This window comes from Oncorhynchus tshawytscha, linkage group LG26 (genome assembly GCF_018296145.1).
Source record: "Oncorhynchus tshawytscha isolate Ot180627B linkage group LG26, Otsh_v2.0, whole genome shotgun sequence".
NCBI lineage: Eukaryota > Metazoa > Chordata > Actinopteri > Salmoniformes > Salmonidae > Oncorhynchus > Oncorhynchus tshawytscha.
Window position 1 is genome coordinate 18,106,588 of NC_056454.1, and position 12,061 is coordinate 18,118,648.

Genomic DNA, 12,061 nt, shown 5'->3' on the forward strand with positions numbered 1-12,061 from the left:
GAGAGGGTGCAAGAGAGAGAGAGAGGGTCTGAGAGAGAGAGAGGGGGATCGAGAAAGAGAGAGGGTGCAAGAGAGAGAGAGGGTGCGAGAGAGGGTCAAAGATAGCGAGAGGGTTCGAAAGAGAGAGAGAGGGTGCGAGAGAGAGAGAGAGTGCGAGAGAGAGGGTGTGTGAGAGGGTGCGAGAGAAGGAGAAAGTGCAAGGTAGAGAGGTGCAAGAGAGAGAGGGTGCAAGCCAGAGAGAGGGTGCAAGAGAGAGAGGGTGCAAGAGAGGGAGAGGGTGCGAGGGGAAAAGGAGGGTGTGAGAGACAGTGTGTGCGAGAGAGAGGGTGAGAGAGCGAGAGAGAGGTTACGAGAGATATAGAAGTTGCGAGAGAGAGGTTAAGAGAGAGAGAGAGATTATGAGAGAGAGAGGTTACGAGAGAGAGAGGGTGCGGGGGTAGGGAGAGAGGGTGCCGGAGAAGGTGTGAGAGAGAGACAGGGTGCGAGAGAGAGAGACTACGAGAGAGAGGATGCGGGAGAAGGTGCGATAGAGAGAGGGTGCGAGAGAGAGCGAGGGTGTGAAAGAGAGAGGGTCAAAGAGAGAGTTAGTGTGCTAGAGAGAGAGGGTGCGAGAGAGAGAGAGGGTGCGAGAGAGGTTGCGAGAGAGAGAGGGTGCGAGAGAGAGAGGGTGCGAGAGAAAGCGAGAGAGAGAGGGTGTGTGAGAGAGAGGGTGCGAGAGAGAGAAATGGTGTGAGAGGGTGACAGAGAGAGAGAGAGAGGGTGCGAGAAGAGTGAGAGGTTGCGAGAGGGAAGGGTGAGAAAGAGGCGAGAGAGAGAGTGCAAGAGAGAAGGGTGAGAGAAAGAGGTGAGAGAGAGAGGGTGCGAGAAAGAGGTGAGAGAGAGGGTGCGGGAGAGGGTGCGAGAGGGTGCGAAAGAGAGAGTGGGTTCGAGAGAGAGAGGGTGCAAGAGAGAGAGAGGGTCTGAGAGAGAGAGAGAGAGGGTGCAAGAGAGAGAGAGGGTGCGAGAGAAAGCGAGAGAGGGTGTGAGAGAGAGGGTGCGAGAGAGAGAAATGGTGTGAGAGGGTGACAGAGAGAGAGAGAGAGGGTGCGAGAAGAGTGAGAGGTTGCGAGAGAGAAGGGTGAGAAAGAGGCGAGAGAGAGTGCAAGAGAGAAGGGTGAGAGAAAGAGGTGAGAGAGAGAGGGTGCGAGAAAGAGGCGAGAGAGAGGGTGCAAAAGAGAGAGTGGGTGCGAGAGAGAGAGAGTGCAAGAGAGAGAGAGAGGGTCTGAGAAAGAGAGGGTGCAAGAGAGAGAGAGGGTGCGAGATAGCGAGAGGGTTCGAAAGAGAGAGGGTTCGAGAGAGAGAGAGAGAGTGCAAGAGAGAGAGGGTGAGAGAGGGTGTGTGAGAGGGTGAAAGTGCAAGAGAGAGAGGGTGCAAGAGAGAGAGGGTGCAAGACAGAGAGAGGGTGCAAGAGAGGGAGAGGGTGCGAGGGGGAAAAGGAGGGTGTGAGAGACAGTGTGTGCGAGAGAGAGGGTGCGGGTGAGGGTGCGAGAGAGAGAGAGAGGTTACGAGAGATATAGAAGTTGCGAAAGAGAGGTTAAGAGAGAGAGAGATTACGAGAGAGAGAGGGTGCGGGGGGAGGGAGAGAGGGTGCCGGAGAAGGTGTGAGAGTGAGAGAGGGTTCAAGAGAGAGAGAAGGTGCGAGAGAGAGGGCGCGAGATGGAGAGAGAGAGACGGTGCGAGAAATAGAGAGAGAGAGAGGGTGTGAGAGAGATAGAGTTTGCGAGACAGAGGGTGCGAGAAAGTGAGAGGGTGAGAGAGGGTGCAAGAGAGAGAGAGGGTGCGAGAGGTTGAAAGAAAGAGAGAGAGAGGGTGCGAGAGGGAGAAAGGGTGTGAGAGGGTGACAGAAAGAGAGAGAGGGTGTGAGAAAGAGAGAGAGTGTGCGAGATAGATATATATAGAGAGAGAGAGAGTGCCGAGAAAGAGAGAGGGTGCGAGAGAGAGAGAGAGGTAGCAAGAGAGAAGGCTGAGAGAAAGAGACGAGAGAGAGAGTGCGAGAGAGAAGGGTGAGAGGGTACTGAGAGAGAGAGAGAGAGAGAGAGAGAGAGAGAGGGTGCGAGATGGAGAGAGAGAGACGGTGCGAGAAATAGAGAGAGAGAGAGGGTGCGAGAGAGATAGAGTTTGCGAGACAGAGGGTGCGAGAAAGTGAGAGGGTGAGAGAGGGTGCAAGAGAGAGAGAGGGTGCGAGAGGTTGAAAGAAAGAGAGAGAGAGGGTGCGAGAGAGAGAAAGGGTGTGAGAGGGTGACAGAAAGAGAGAGAGGGTGCGAGATAGATATATATAGAGAGAGAGGGTGCCGAGAAAGAGAGAGGGTGCGAGAGAGAGAGAGAGGTAGCGAGAGAGAAGGCTGAGAGAAAGAGACGAGAGAGAGTGCAAGAGAGAAGGGTGAGAGGGTACTGAGAGAGAGAGAGAGAGAGAGAGAGAGAGAGAGAGAGGGGAGTGAGAGAGAGAAAGAGTCAATTAGAGCAGAGTAGGGCAGTCAACAAATCAACAGATGATGAAGAGTCACAAGATTCATGTTATCCGCCGATCATCACATTCCCCCTCCCCACCCAACATGTTCCAACTGTGCACCAGTGTTCAGGACTTCTTCCACAAAGCAGGCCCTAATTCCATCAATGGCATACAGTACAAAGAAACACAACACTGAGTTCACTTAAAGGTCCAATGTTCTCAGAGTACCAGCTTTTTTCCCTCAATCTGCTATTGGTTGTATTTGGGTCACATTCTCTTTTTTTTAACATGATCAAAATAGAGTCCTTTGAAGAGGTGTGAAGATATGACTGAGCGGTAGGCAGGGTACGGGTGCTAACCAGATGTTTGTCTCTGTTTGCTTAGTGCTGATCAGGCCCTGGACAGGTTTGCCATGAAGAGGTTCTATGAAGACAAAGTACTTCCTGTGGGTCAGCCATCTCAGAAGAGGTCAGTTTCCCTCCACTTCCTGTCCGACCCCTCTACTACCTCTTTGACCCAAATACCATTTCCTGTTTAATTTTCACTTTATGAGTTACGCCCCGATCTTAGTGGGTTTAAGTTCACCTTGTTGTCTCAACCACTCTCCTACTCTTTCTTTCAGTTTGTTGTCTTTTTGAGAGGGGCAACGGAGGCCTCCTCCTTTTTGCATCCTAATTTGTCGAGATCCATCTGTAGACTGAAAGTCATAAGTGAATGAGTATGATGTAAGCGTCTGCTGTTTTCCTTGCAAAGGTCATACCTAGAGATAGAATCTCCATTTATCTACTTGACATGTTTACATGCACACACTGTCCAGTGTACACCAATGGCATGCTGATTCCTCTGTTAACAAAACATTAAAATTCTGAATTCTCTCTCTCGCTCTCTGTCTCGCTCTCTGTCTGTCTCTCTCTTTCTCTCTCAGGTATGTACAGTACTTCAGTGGTCTTCTTTCAGGACATATCAAGATCAACAACAAACCCCTGTTCCTTCACCATGTCATCATGCACGGCATCCCCAACTTTGAGTCCAAAGGAGGTGAAAGTTGACACACACACACACACACACACACACACACACACACACACACACACACACACACACACACACACATACACCTGCTTGTTTTTACTCAATGTTCTGTGATGGTTTTTCAGGATGCCGCCCTTTCCTCAAGATCTACCAAGCCATGCAGCCAGTCTACACATCTGGGATCTAGTAAGTACACACACACACACACCTTCAGTCTCCGTTTTCTCACTCACACAACACTGGCCAGATGCCTGGGTCTGCAGGGTTACAATGGCTCAATGATAATAATATCACACACACACACATTTGCCCCCGCAAGTAAATCCATTGTAAACTTGCCACACATAATTATGTTTAGCTAGCCTCTCTAGTTCCCCAGCCCGTCTCTAGTTTCCCAGCCCCAGTCTCTAGTGCCACTGTCTCTAGTACCCCAGTATCTAGTGCCACAGTCTCTAGTTCCCCAGCCTGTCTCTAGTTTCCCAGCCCCATTCTCTAGTTCCCCAGTCTCTAGTACCCCAGTATCTAGTGCCCCAGTCTCTAGTTCCCCAGCCCCAGTCTCTAGTTTCCCAGCCCCAGTCTCTAGTGCCACAGCCCCAGTCTCTAGTGCCACAGCCCCAGTCTCTAGTTCCCCAGCCCCAGTCTCTAGTTCCCCAGCCCCAGTCTCTAGTGCCCCAGCCCCAGTCTCTAGTTCCCCAGCCCCAGTCTCTAGTTCCCCAGTCTCTAGTTTCCCAGCCCAAGTCTCTAGTTCCCCAGTCTCTAGTTCCCCAGTCTCTAGTTCCCCAGCCCCCGTCTCTCGTTCCCCAGCCCCCTGTCTCTAGTTCCCCAGCCCCCCGTCTCTCGTTCCCCAGCCCCCCGTCTCTCGTTCCCCAGCCCCCTGTCTCTAGTTCCCCAGCCCCAGTCTCTAGTTCCCCAGCCCCAGTCTCTCGTTCCCCAGCCCCAGTCTCTAGTTCCCCAGTCTCTAGTTCCCCAGTACCAGTCTCTAGTTCCCCAGTACCGGTCTCTAGTTCCCCTGCCCCAGTCTCTAGTTCCCCAGCCCCCGTCTCTAGTTCCCCAGCCCACGATGTTCCAGCCTGGTGTTATGATCAGTAGTAGTGTTATTAGTAACTGGAGGAGCCAGTGAAATAAGCAGACTTGGATGTGTGTGGACACCCCAGGGCCTTGCTGAAGGACCCCTACAGAGACCCAGGCAGGAAATGATGAATTATACAGCTTTGTGCAGATGTTTGAGCATACAGAAGGGCATAACCACAGATGGCAGGACAAATGAGGGCACTCCAGGTGGCACTCCTTACATGGTCCCCTCCACTTTACATTTCCTTCCGTCCTAGTCTATGTATTGATAAAACGTAAAGTATATTCATGTACTGTATATCTGGTGTGTGTGTGTGCCAGCGGAGACTGCTGAGGGGAGGACGTCATGCATGGAAACCATGTGTTTTGATGTATTTGATACCATTCCACTCATTTTTCTTCGGCCATTACCACGAGTCCGTTCTCCCCAATGAAGGTGCCACCAACCTCCTGTGGTGTGTGCATACGTGCGTGTGTAGGTCAGGAGACGGCAACAGGCACATTTTAGTTTTTGGTTTAAAAAAATATTGTAAAATCACCAGGAATTCAGCAAAACGTGTTTAATATGTAAGAAATATTTTCCCAAGTATTACTACAAATAAAAGAGACATACAGTTGAAGTCGGAAGTTTACATACACCTTAGCCAAATACATTTAAAATGTTTTTCACAATTCCTGACATTTAATCCTAGTAAGAATTCCCTTTCTTAGGTCAGTTAGGATCACCACTTTATTTTAAGAATGTAAAATGTCAGAAAAATAGTAGAGAGAATGATTTATCTCAGCTTTTATTTATTTCATCACATTCCCAGAAGTTTACATACACTCAATTAGTATTTGGTAGCATTGCCTTTAAATTGTACCATGATAATGTGCATCATGTGGTGTGATGTTGTGTTAACAAGAGTAAACCTTCTTTTGCTCTCTGTGTGTGTTTACAGTAATGTCCAGGGAGACAGCCAGACCAGCATCTGCATCACTATTGAGCCTGGCCTGCTGCTGAAGGGGGACATTCTGGTAAGGAACATAAGCTCTTCACTGAGTGACATGGAGAAGTGTACTGTACATGGATTTTGGGAGTGTTTATTATGGTATTAACCTCCTCAAATGAGAGGATAGTGGATTGACCTCAGTTGGGGAATGCAATTTATTTTAACCACATTGAGTCCAAATGCTTTACATTATGTGCAAATACAGTATGTTTGTCCCTAATGCTTTAATAGGCCCCATTCATGAAAGCAGCAACGCTGTAAAAACTAGAGGTAAGGACAGTTGGCATGTGCCCACTACCCCCTATAACACACAGTATGCAGGCTGTAACAATGTCTACACTGTATTTCTGATCAATTTGATGTTATTTTAATAGACATAAATCAGCTTTTCTTTCAAAAACAAGGACATGACCCCAAACTTTTGAACAGTAGTGTGTATATATATATATATATATATATGTTTTTTAAGTAATAAGATTTTTTATTAATTGATACACAATGCATGAAAAGTCTGTCTCCATGACTACAGATGAAACAAAGTAAAGTAATAAAGCAGAAAAGTGTTTTCAGTCAATGTTATATTCACAGGCATCAGCATCCATTAGGGTTCCATTATTTAGCAGATACAATGTACGCTTTAAGTATCTGTTTCGGGGCCAAGTGATGTTGCCTACGGTAAGTGCTGCTTTCAAATTGCTAGCATGTAAAAATGACTTACTTCCTCTTCAAAACGATGCTGGAAATATTATAGTTCAATTGCACTCGAGTTTTAAGGCAAGAATAAGAATACTTTATTGTAAATGTTCCTTACAAGTCCATGAAAATGTGTCTTTAGCACAGACAAAAAGCATATAGCTTCAGTTGCCTGTTCTATAAGGCACCGATTGATTTGGCATGCACATTGGTGACATAATTTGTGTCAAAGCAATTTGAAAGCAGCACTTACCGTAGGCAATATCACTTGGCCCCAAAACAGATACTTTGGCAGATGCTTCAGCTAAAGCGTACATTGTATCTGCTAAATAATGGAACCCTAATGGATGCTGATGCCTGTGAATATAACATTGACTGAAAACACTTTTCTGCTTTATTACTTTACTTTTTTCCATCTGTAGTCATGGAGACTGACTCAGGACCAGGTTTTTGTGCATTGTGCCCTTTGTGTGGAACACTTCAATTAATTAAAAAAATACAAAAACATTTTACTTAAAAACATTATATATATATATATATATATATATAAATACATATATACATACAGTACCAGTTTGGAAACACCTACTCATTCCAGGCTTTTTCTTTATTTTTACTATTTTATACAATGTAGAATAATGGTGATGACATCAAAACTATGAAAAAACAAATATAGAATCTTATACTAACCAAAAAAGTGTTAAACAAATCAAAATATATTTTATATTTGAGATTCTTCAAAGTAGACACCCTTTGCCTTGATGACAGCTTTGCACAGTCTTGGTAAGAACAGCTCGAGTAAGCAAAGAGAAACAGCGTTTCATTATTACTTAAAGACATGAAGGTCAGTAAATCTGGAACATTTCAAAAACCCACTAAAATAAAACTGGCTCTCATGAGGACACACACAGGAATGGAAGACCCAGAGTTACCTCTGCTGCAGAGGATAAATTCAGTAGAGTTAACTGCACCTCAGATTACAGCCCAAATAAATGCTTCATAGAGTTCAAGTAACAGATACATCTCGACATAAACTGTTCAGAGGAGACTGTGTGAATCAAGCCTTCATGGTCGATTTGCTGCAAAGAAACCACTACTAAAGGACACCAATAATAAGAAGACACTTACGTGGGCCAAAAAAACACTAGCAATGGACATTCGACCTGTGGAAATCTGTCCTTTGGTCTGATGAATCCAAATTTGAGATTGTTGGTTCCAACCACTATGTCTTTGTGAGACGCAGAGTAGATGAACGGATGGTCTCAGCATGTGTGGTTCCCACCGTGAAGCATGGAGGAGGAGGTGTGATGGTATGGTGATGCTTTGCTGGTGACAATGTCAGAGATTTATTTAGAATTAAATGCACACTTAACCAGCATGGCTACCACAGCATTCTTCAGCGATACGCCATCCAATCTGTTTTGCGCTTTGTGAGATTATCATTTATTTTTCAACAGGACAATGACCCAAAATACACCTTCAAGCTGTGTAAGGTCTATTTGACCAAGAAGAAGAGTGATGGAGTGCTGCATCCGATTACCTGGCCTCCACAATCACCTGACCTCATCCCAATTGAGATGGTTTGGGATTAATTGGCCTGCAGAGTGATGGAAAAGCAGCCAGCAAGTGCTCAGCAAATGTGGGAACTCCTTCAAGACTGTTGGAAATGCATTCCATATGTACTCGGTTGCAGCACTTACTACTCTGGAAGCAACGTTAGCACAAGAACTGTTTGTTGGGAGCTTCATTAAATGGGTTTCCATGGCCGAGCAGCCTTACACAAGCCTAGGATCACCATGCGCAATGTCAAGCGTAGACTAGGGTGGTGTAAAGCTCGCCGCTATTGGACTCAGGAGCAGTGGAAACACGTTCTCACACATCACCATCTGGCAGACCAATTGACACATCTGGGTTTGGCAGATGCCAGGAGATCACTACATGCCCGAATGCAAAGTGCCAAGTTTGGTGGAGGAGGAATTAATGGTCTGGGGCTGTTTTTCATGGTTCGGGCTAGGCCCCTTAGTTCCAGTGATGGGAAATCTTAACACTACAGCATACAATGACATTCTGGACGATTCTCTGCTTCCAACTTTGAAAATGTATGCAGTCACTACTGTAAGTTGCTCTGGATAAGAGTGTCTGCTAAATGACTAAAATGTAAAATGTAAAGTTTGTGGCTATAGTTTGGGGAAGGCCCTTTCCTGTTTCTTCATGACAATGCCCCTGGGCACAAAATGAGATCCATACAGAAATTGTTTATCGAGAGATCGTTGGGGAAGAACTTGACTGGCCTGCACAGAGCCCTGACTTCAACTTGGAATTAATTGAAACGCCAACTTCGAGCCAGGCCAAATTGCCCAACATTTGTGCCCGACCTCACTAATGCTCTTGTGGCTGAATGGAAGCAAGTCCCCGCAGCAATGTTCCAACATCTAGTAGAAAGCCTTCCCAGAAGAGCGGAGGCTGTTACTGCAGCAAATCAAATCAAATCAAATTTTATTTGTCACATACACATGGTTAGCAGATGTTAATGCGAGTGTAGCGAAATGCTTGTGCTTCTAGTTCCGACAATGCAGTAATAACGAACAAGTAATCTAACTAACAATTCCAAAAAACTACTGTCTTATACACAGTGTAAGGGGATAAAGAATATGTACATAAGGATATATGAATGAGTGATGGTACAGAGCAGCATAGGCAAGATACAGTAGATGATATCGAGTACAGTATATACATATGAGATGAGTATGTAAACCAAGTGGCATAGTTAAAGTGGCTAGTGATACATGTATTACATAAGGATGCAGTCGATGATATAGAGTACAGTATCTACGTAAGCATATGAGATGAATAATGTAGGGTAAGTAACATTATATAAGGTAGCATTGTTTAAAGTGGCTAGTGATATATTTACATAATTTCCCATCAATTCCCATTATTAAAGTGGCTGGAGTAGAGTCAGTGTCATTGACAGTGTGTTGGCAGTAGCCACTCAATGTTAGTGGTGGCTGTTTAACAGTCTGATGGCCTTGAGATAGAAGCTGTTTTTCAGTCTCTCGGTCCCAGCTTTGATGCACCTGTACTGACCTCGCCTTCTGGATGACAGCGGGGTGAACAGGCAGTGGCTCGGGTGGTTGATGTCCTTTATGGCCTTCCTGTAGCATCGGGTGGTGTAGGTGTCCTGGAGGGCAGGTAGTTTGCCCCCGGTGATGCGTTGTGCAGACCTCACTACCCTCTGGAGAGCCTTACGGTTGAGGGCGGTGCAGTTGCCATACCAGGCGGTGATACAGCCCGCCAGGATGCTCTCGATTGTGCATCTGTAGAAGTTTGTGAGTGCTTTTGGTGACAAGCCGAATTTCTTCAGCCTCCTGAGGTTGAAGAGGCGCTGCTGCGCCTTCCTCACGATGCTGTCTGTGTGAGTGGACCAATTCAGTTTGTCTGTGATGTGTATGCCGAGGAACTTAAAACTTGCTACCCTCTCCACTACTGTTCCATCGATGTGGAAAGGGGGACCAACTTCATGTTAATGTCCTTGATTTTGCAATGAGACATTCGATGAGCAGGTGTCCTCATACTTATGGCTATGTAGTATATATATATACAGTGCCTTCGGGAAGTATTTAGACCCCTTGATTTTTTCCCATTTTGTTACATTACAGCCTTATTCTGAATGGATTACATTTTAAAAGTTATCATCAATCTACACACAATACCCCATAAAGACAAAGCAAAAACAGTTGTTTGAAATGTTTTGAAATGTATAAAAATAATCAGAAATATCTTATTTACATAAGTATTCAGACTCTTTGCTATGAGACTCGAAATTGAGCTCAGGTGCATACTGTTTCCATTGATCATCCTTGAGATGTTTCTACAACTTGATTGGTGTCCACCTGTGGTCAATTCAATTGATTGAACATGAATTGGAAAGGCACACACCTGTCTATATAAGGTCCCACAGTTGACAGTGTACTGTATGTCAGCGCAAAAACCAAGCCGTGATGTCGAAGGAATTGTCCGTAGAGCTCCAAGACAGGATTGTGTCGAGGCACAGATCTGGGGAAAGGTACCAAAACATATCTGCAGCATTGAAGGTCCCCAAGAACACAGTGGACTTTATCATAATTGTATTTATTTATTTTTATTTAAACTTTATTTAACTAGACAAGTCAGTTAAGAACAAATTGTTATTTACAGTGACGGCCTACCAAAAGGCATAAGGCCTCCTACCGGGAGGTTGGCTGGGATTAAAAATAAAAATAACTAAAATAAAAATATAGGACAAAACACACATCACGAGAAGAGAGACAAAACAACACTTTATAAAGAGAGACCTAAGACAACAACATAGCATGGCAGCAACACATGACAACACAAATGGAAGAAGTTTGGAACCACCAAGTCTCTTCCGAGAGCTGGCCGCCTGGCCAAACTGAGCAAGCGGAGGAGAAGGGCCTTGGTCATGGAGGTGACCAAGAACCAGATGATCACTCTGACAGAGCTCCAGAGTTCCTCTGTGGAGATGGGAGAACCTGCCAGAAGGACAACCATCTCTGCAGCACTCCATCAATCAGGCCTTTATGGTAAAGTGGCCAGACGGAAGACCCTCCTCAGTAAAAGGCACATGACAGCTCGCTTGGAATTAGGGTTATACTCTCAGACCATGAGAAACACGATTCTCTGGTCTGATGAAACCAAGATTGAACTCTTTGGCTTGAATGCCAAGCGTCACATCTGGAGGAAACCTGGCACCATCCCTACGGTGAAGCATGGTGGTGGCAGCATTATGCTGTGGGGATGTTTTTCAGCAGCAAGGACTGGGAGACTAGTCAGGATCGAGGGAAAGATGAATGTAGCAAGGTACAGAGAGATCCTTGATGAAAACCTGCTCCGGAGCATTCAGGACCTCAGACTGGGGCGAAGGTTCACCTCCCAACAGGACAATGACCATAAGCACACAGCCAAGACAATGCAGGAATGGAGAAGTCTCTGAATGTCTTTGAGTGGCCCAGTCAGACCCGGACTGGAACCCGATCTAACATCTCTGGAGAGACCTGAAAATAGCTGTGCAGCATCGCGCCCCATCCAACCTGACAGAGTTTGAGAGGATCTGCAGAGAAGAATGTGAGAAACTCCCCAAATACACGTGTGCCAAACTTGTAGCATCAAACACAAGAAGACTTGAATTTGTAATCGCTGCCAAAGTTGCTTCAACAAAGTACTGAGTAAAGTGTCTGAATACTTATGTAAATGTGTTTTTTTTATTTTTATAAATAAAAATATGGGGTCATTATTGGGTATTGTACAGTGGCTTGCAAAAGTATTCACCACCCTTGGCACTTTTCCTATGTTTCCTTACAACTTGGAATTAAAATATATTTTTAATGTTTTTTTTATCATTTGATTCACACAACATGCCTACCATTTTGAAGATGCAAAATATGTTTTATTGTGAAACAAACAAGATATAAGACAAAACGGAAAACTTGAGCGTGCATAACTATTCACCCCCCCTCCAAAGTCAATACTTTGTTGAGTCATCTTTTGCAGCAATTACAGCTGCAAGTCTCTTGGGGTATGTCTCTATAAGCTGGACACATCTAGCCACTGGGGTTTTTACCCATCATTCAGGGCAGAACTGCTCCAACTCCATCAAGTTGGATGGGTTCTGCTGGTGTACAGCATTCTTTAAGTCATACCATAGATTCTCAATTGGATTGAGGTCTGGGCTTTGACTAGGCCATTCCAAGACATTTAAATGATTCCCCTTAAACCACTTAGAGTG

At 45.3% G+C, this 12,061-nt stretch overlaps 1 protein-coding gene across 14 annotated transcripts in view; it reads left to right on the plus strand.

Annotated features, from left to right (window-relative positions):
* Positions 1-12,061, plus strand: part of LOC112225299 (tensin-1) — a 291,328-nt gene that overhangs the window by 215,079 nt on the left and 64,188 nt on the right. For all 14 annotated transcript variants that reach the window (XM_024389109.2, XM_024389101.2, XM_024389105.2 and 11 more), the window contains 4 exons: positions 2,873-2,956; positions 3,414-3,526; positions 3,646-3,706; positions 5,533-5,608. In XM_024389109.2, the coding sequence (XP_024244877.1) occupies positions 2,873-2,956; positions 3,414-3,526; positions 3,646-3,706; positions 5,533-5,608 (334 nt within the window). The remainder of the gene's footprint in view (positions 1-2,872; positions 2,957-3,413; positions 3,527-3,645; positions 3,707-5,532; positions 5,609-12,061) is intronic.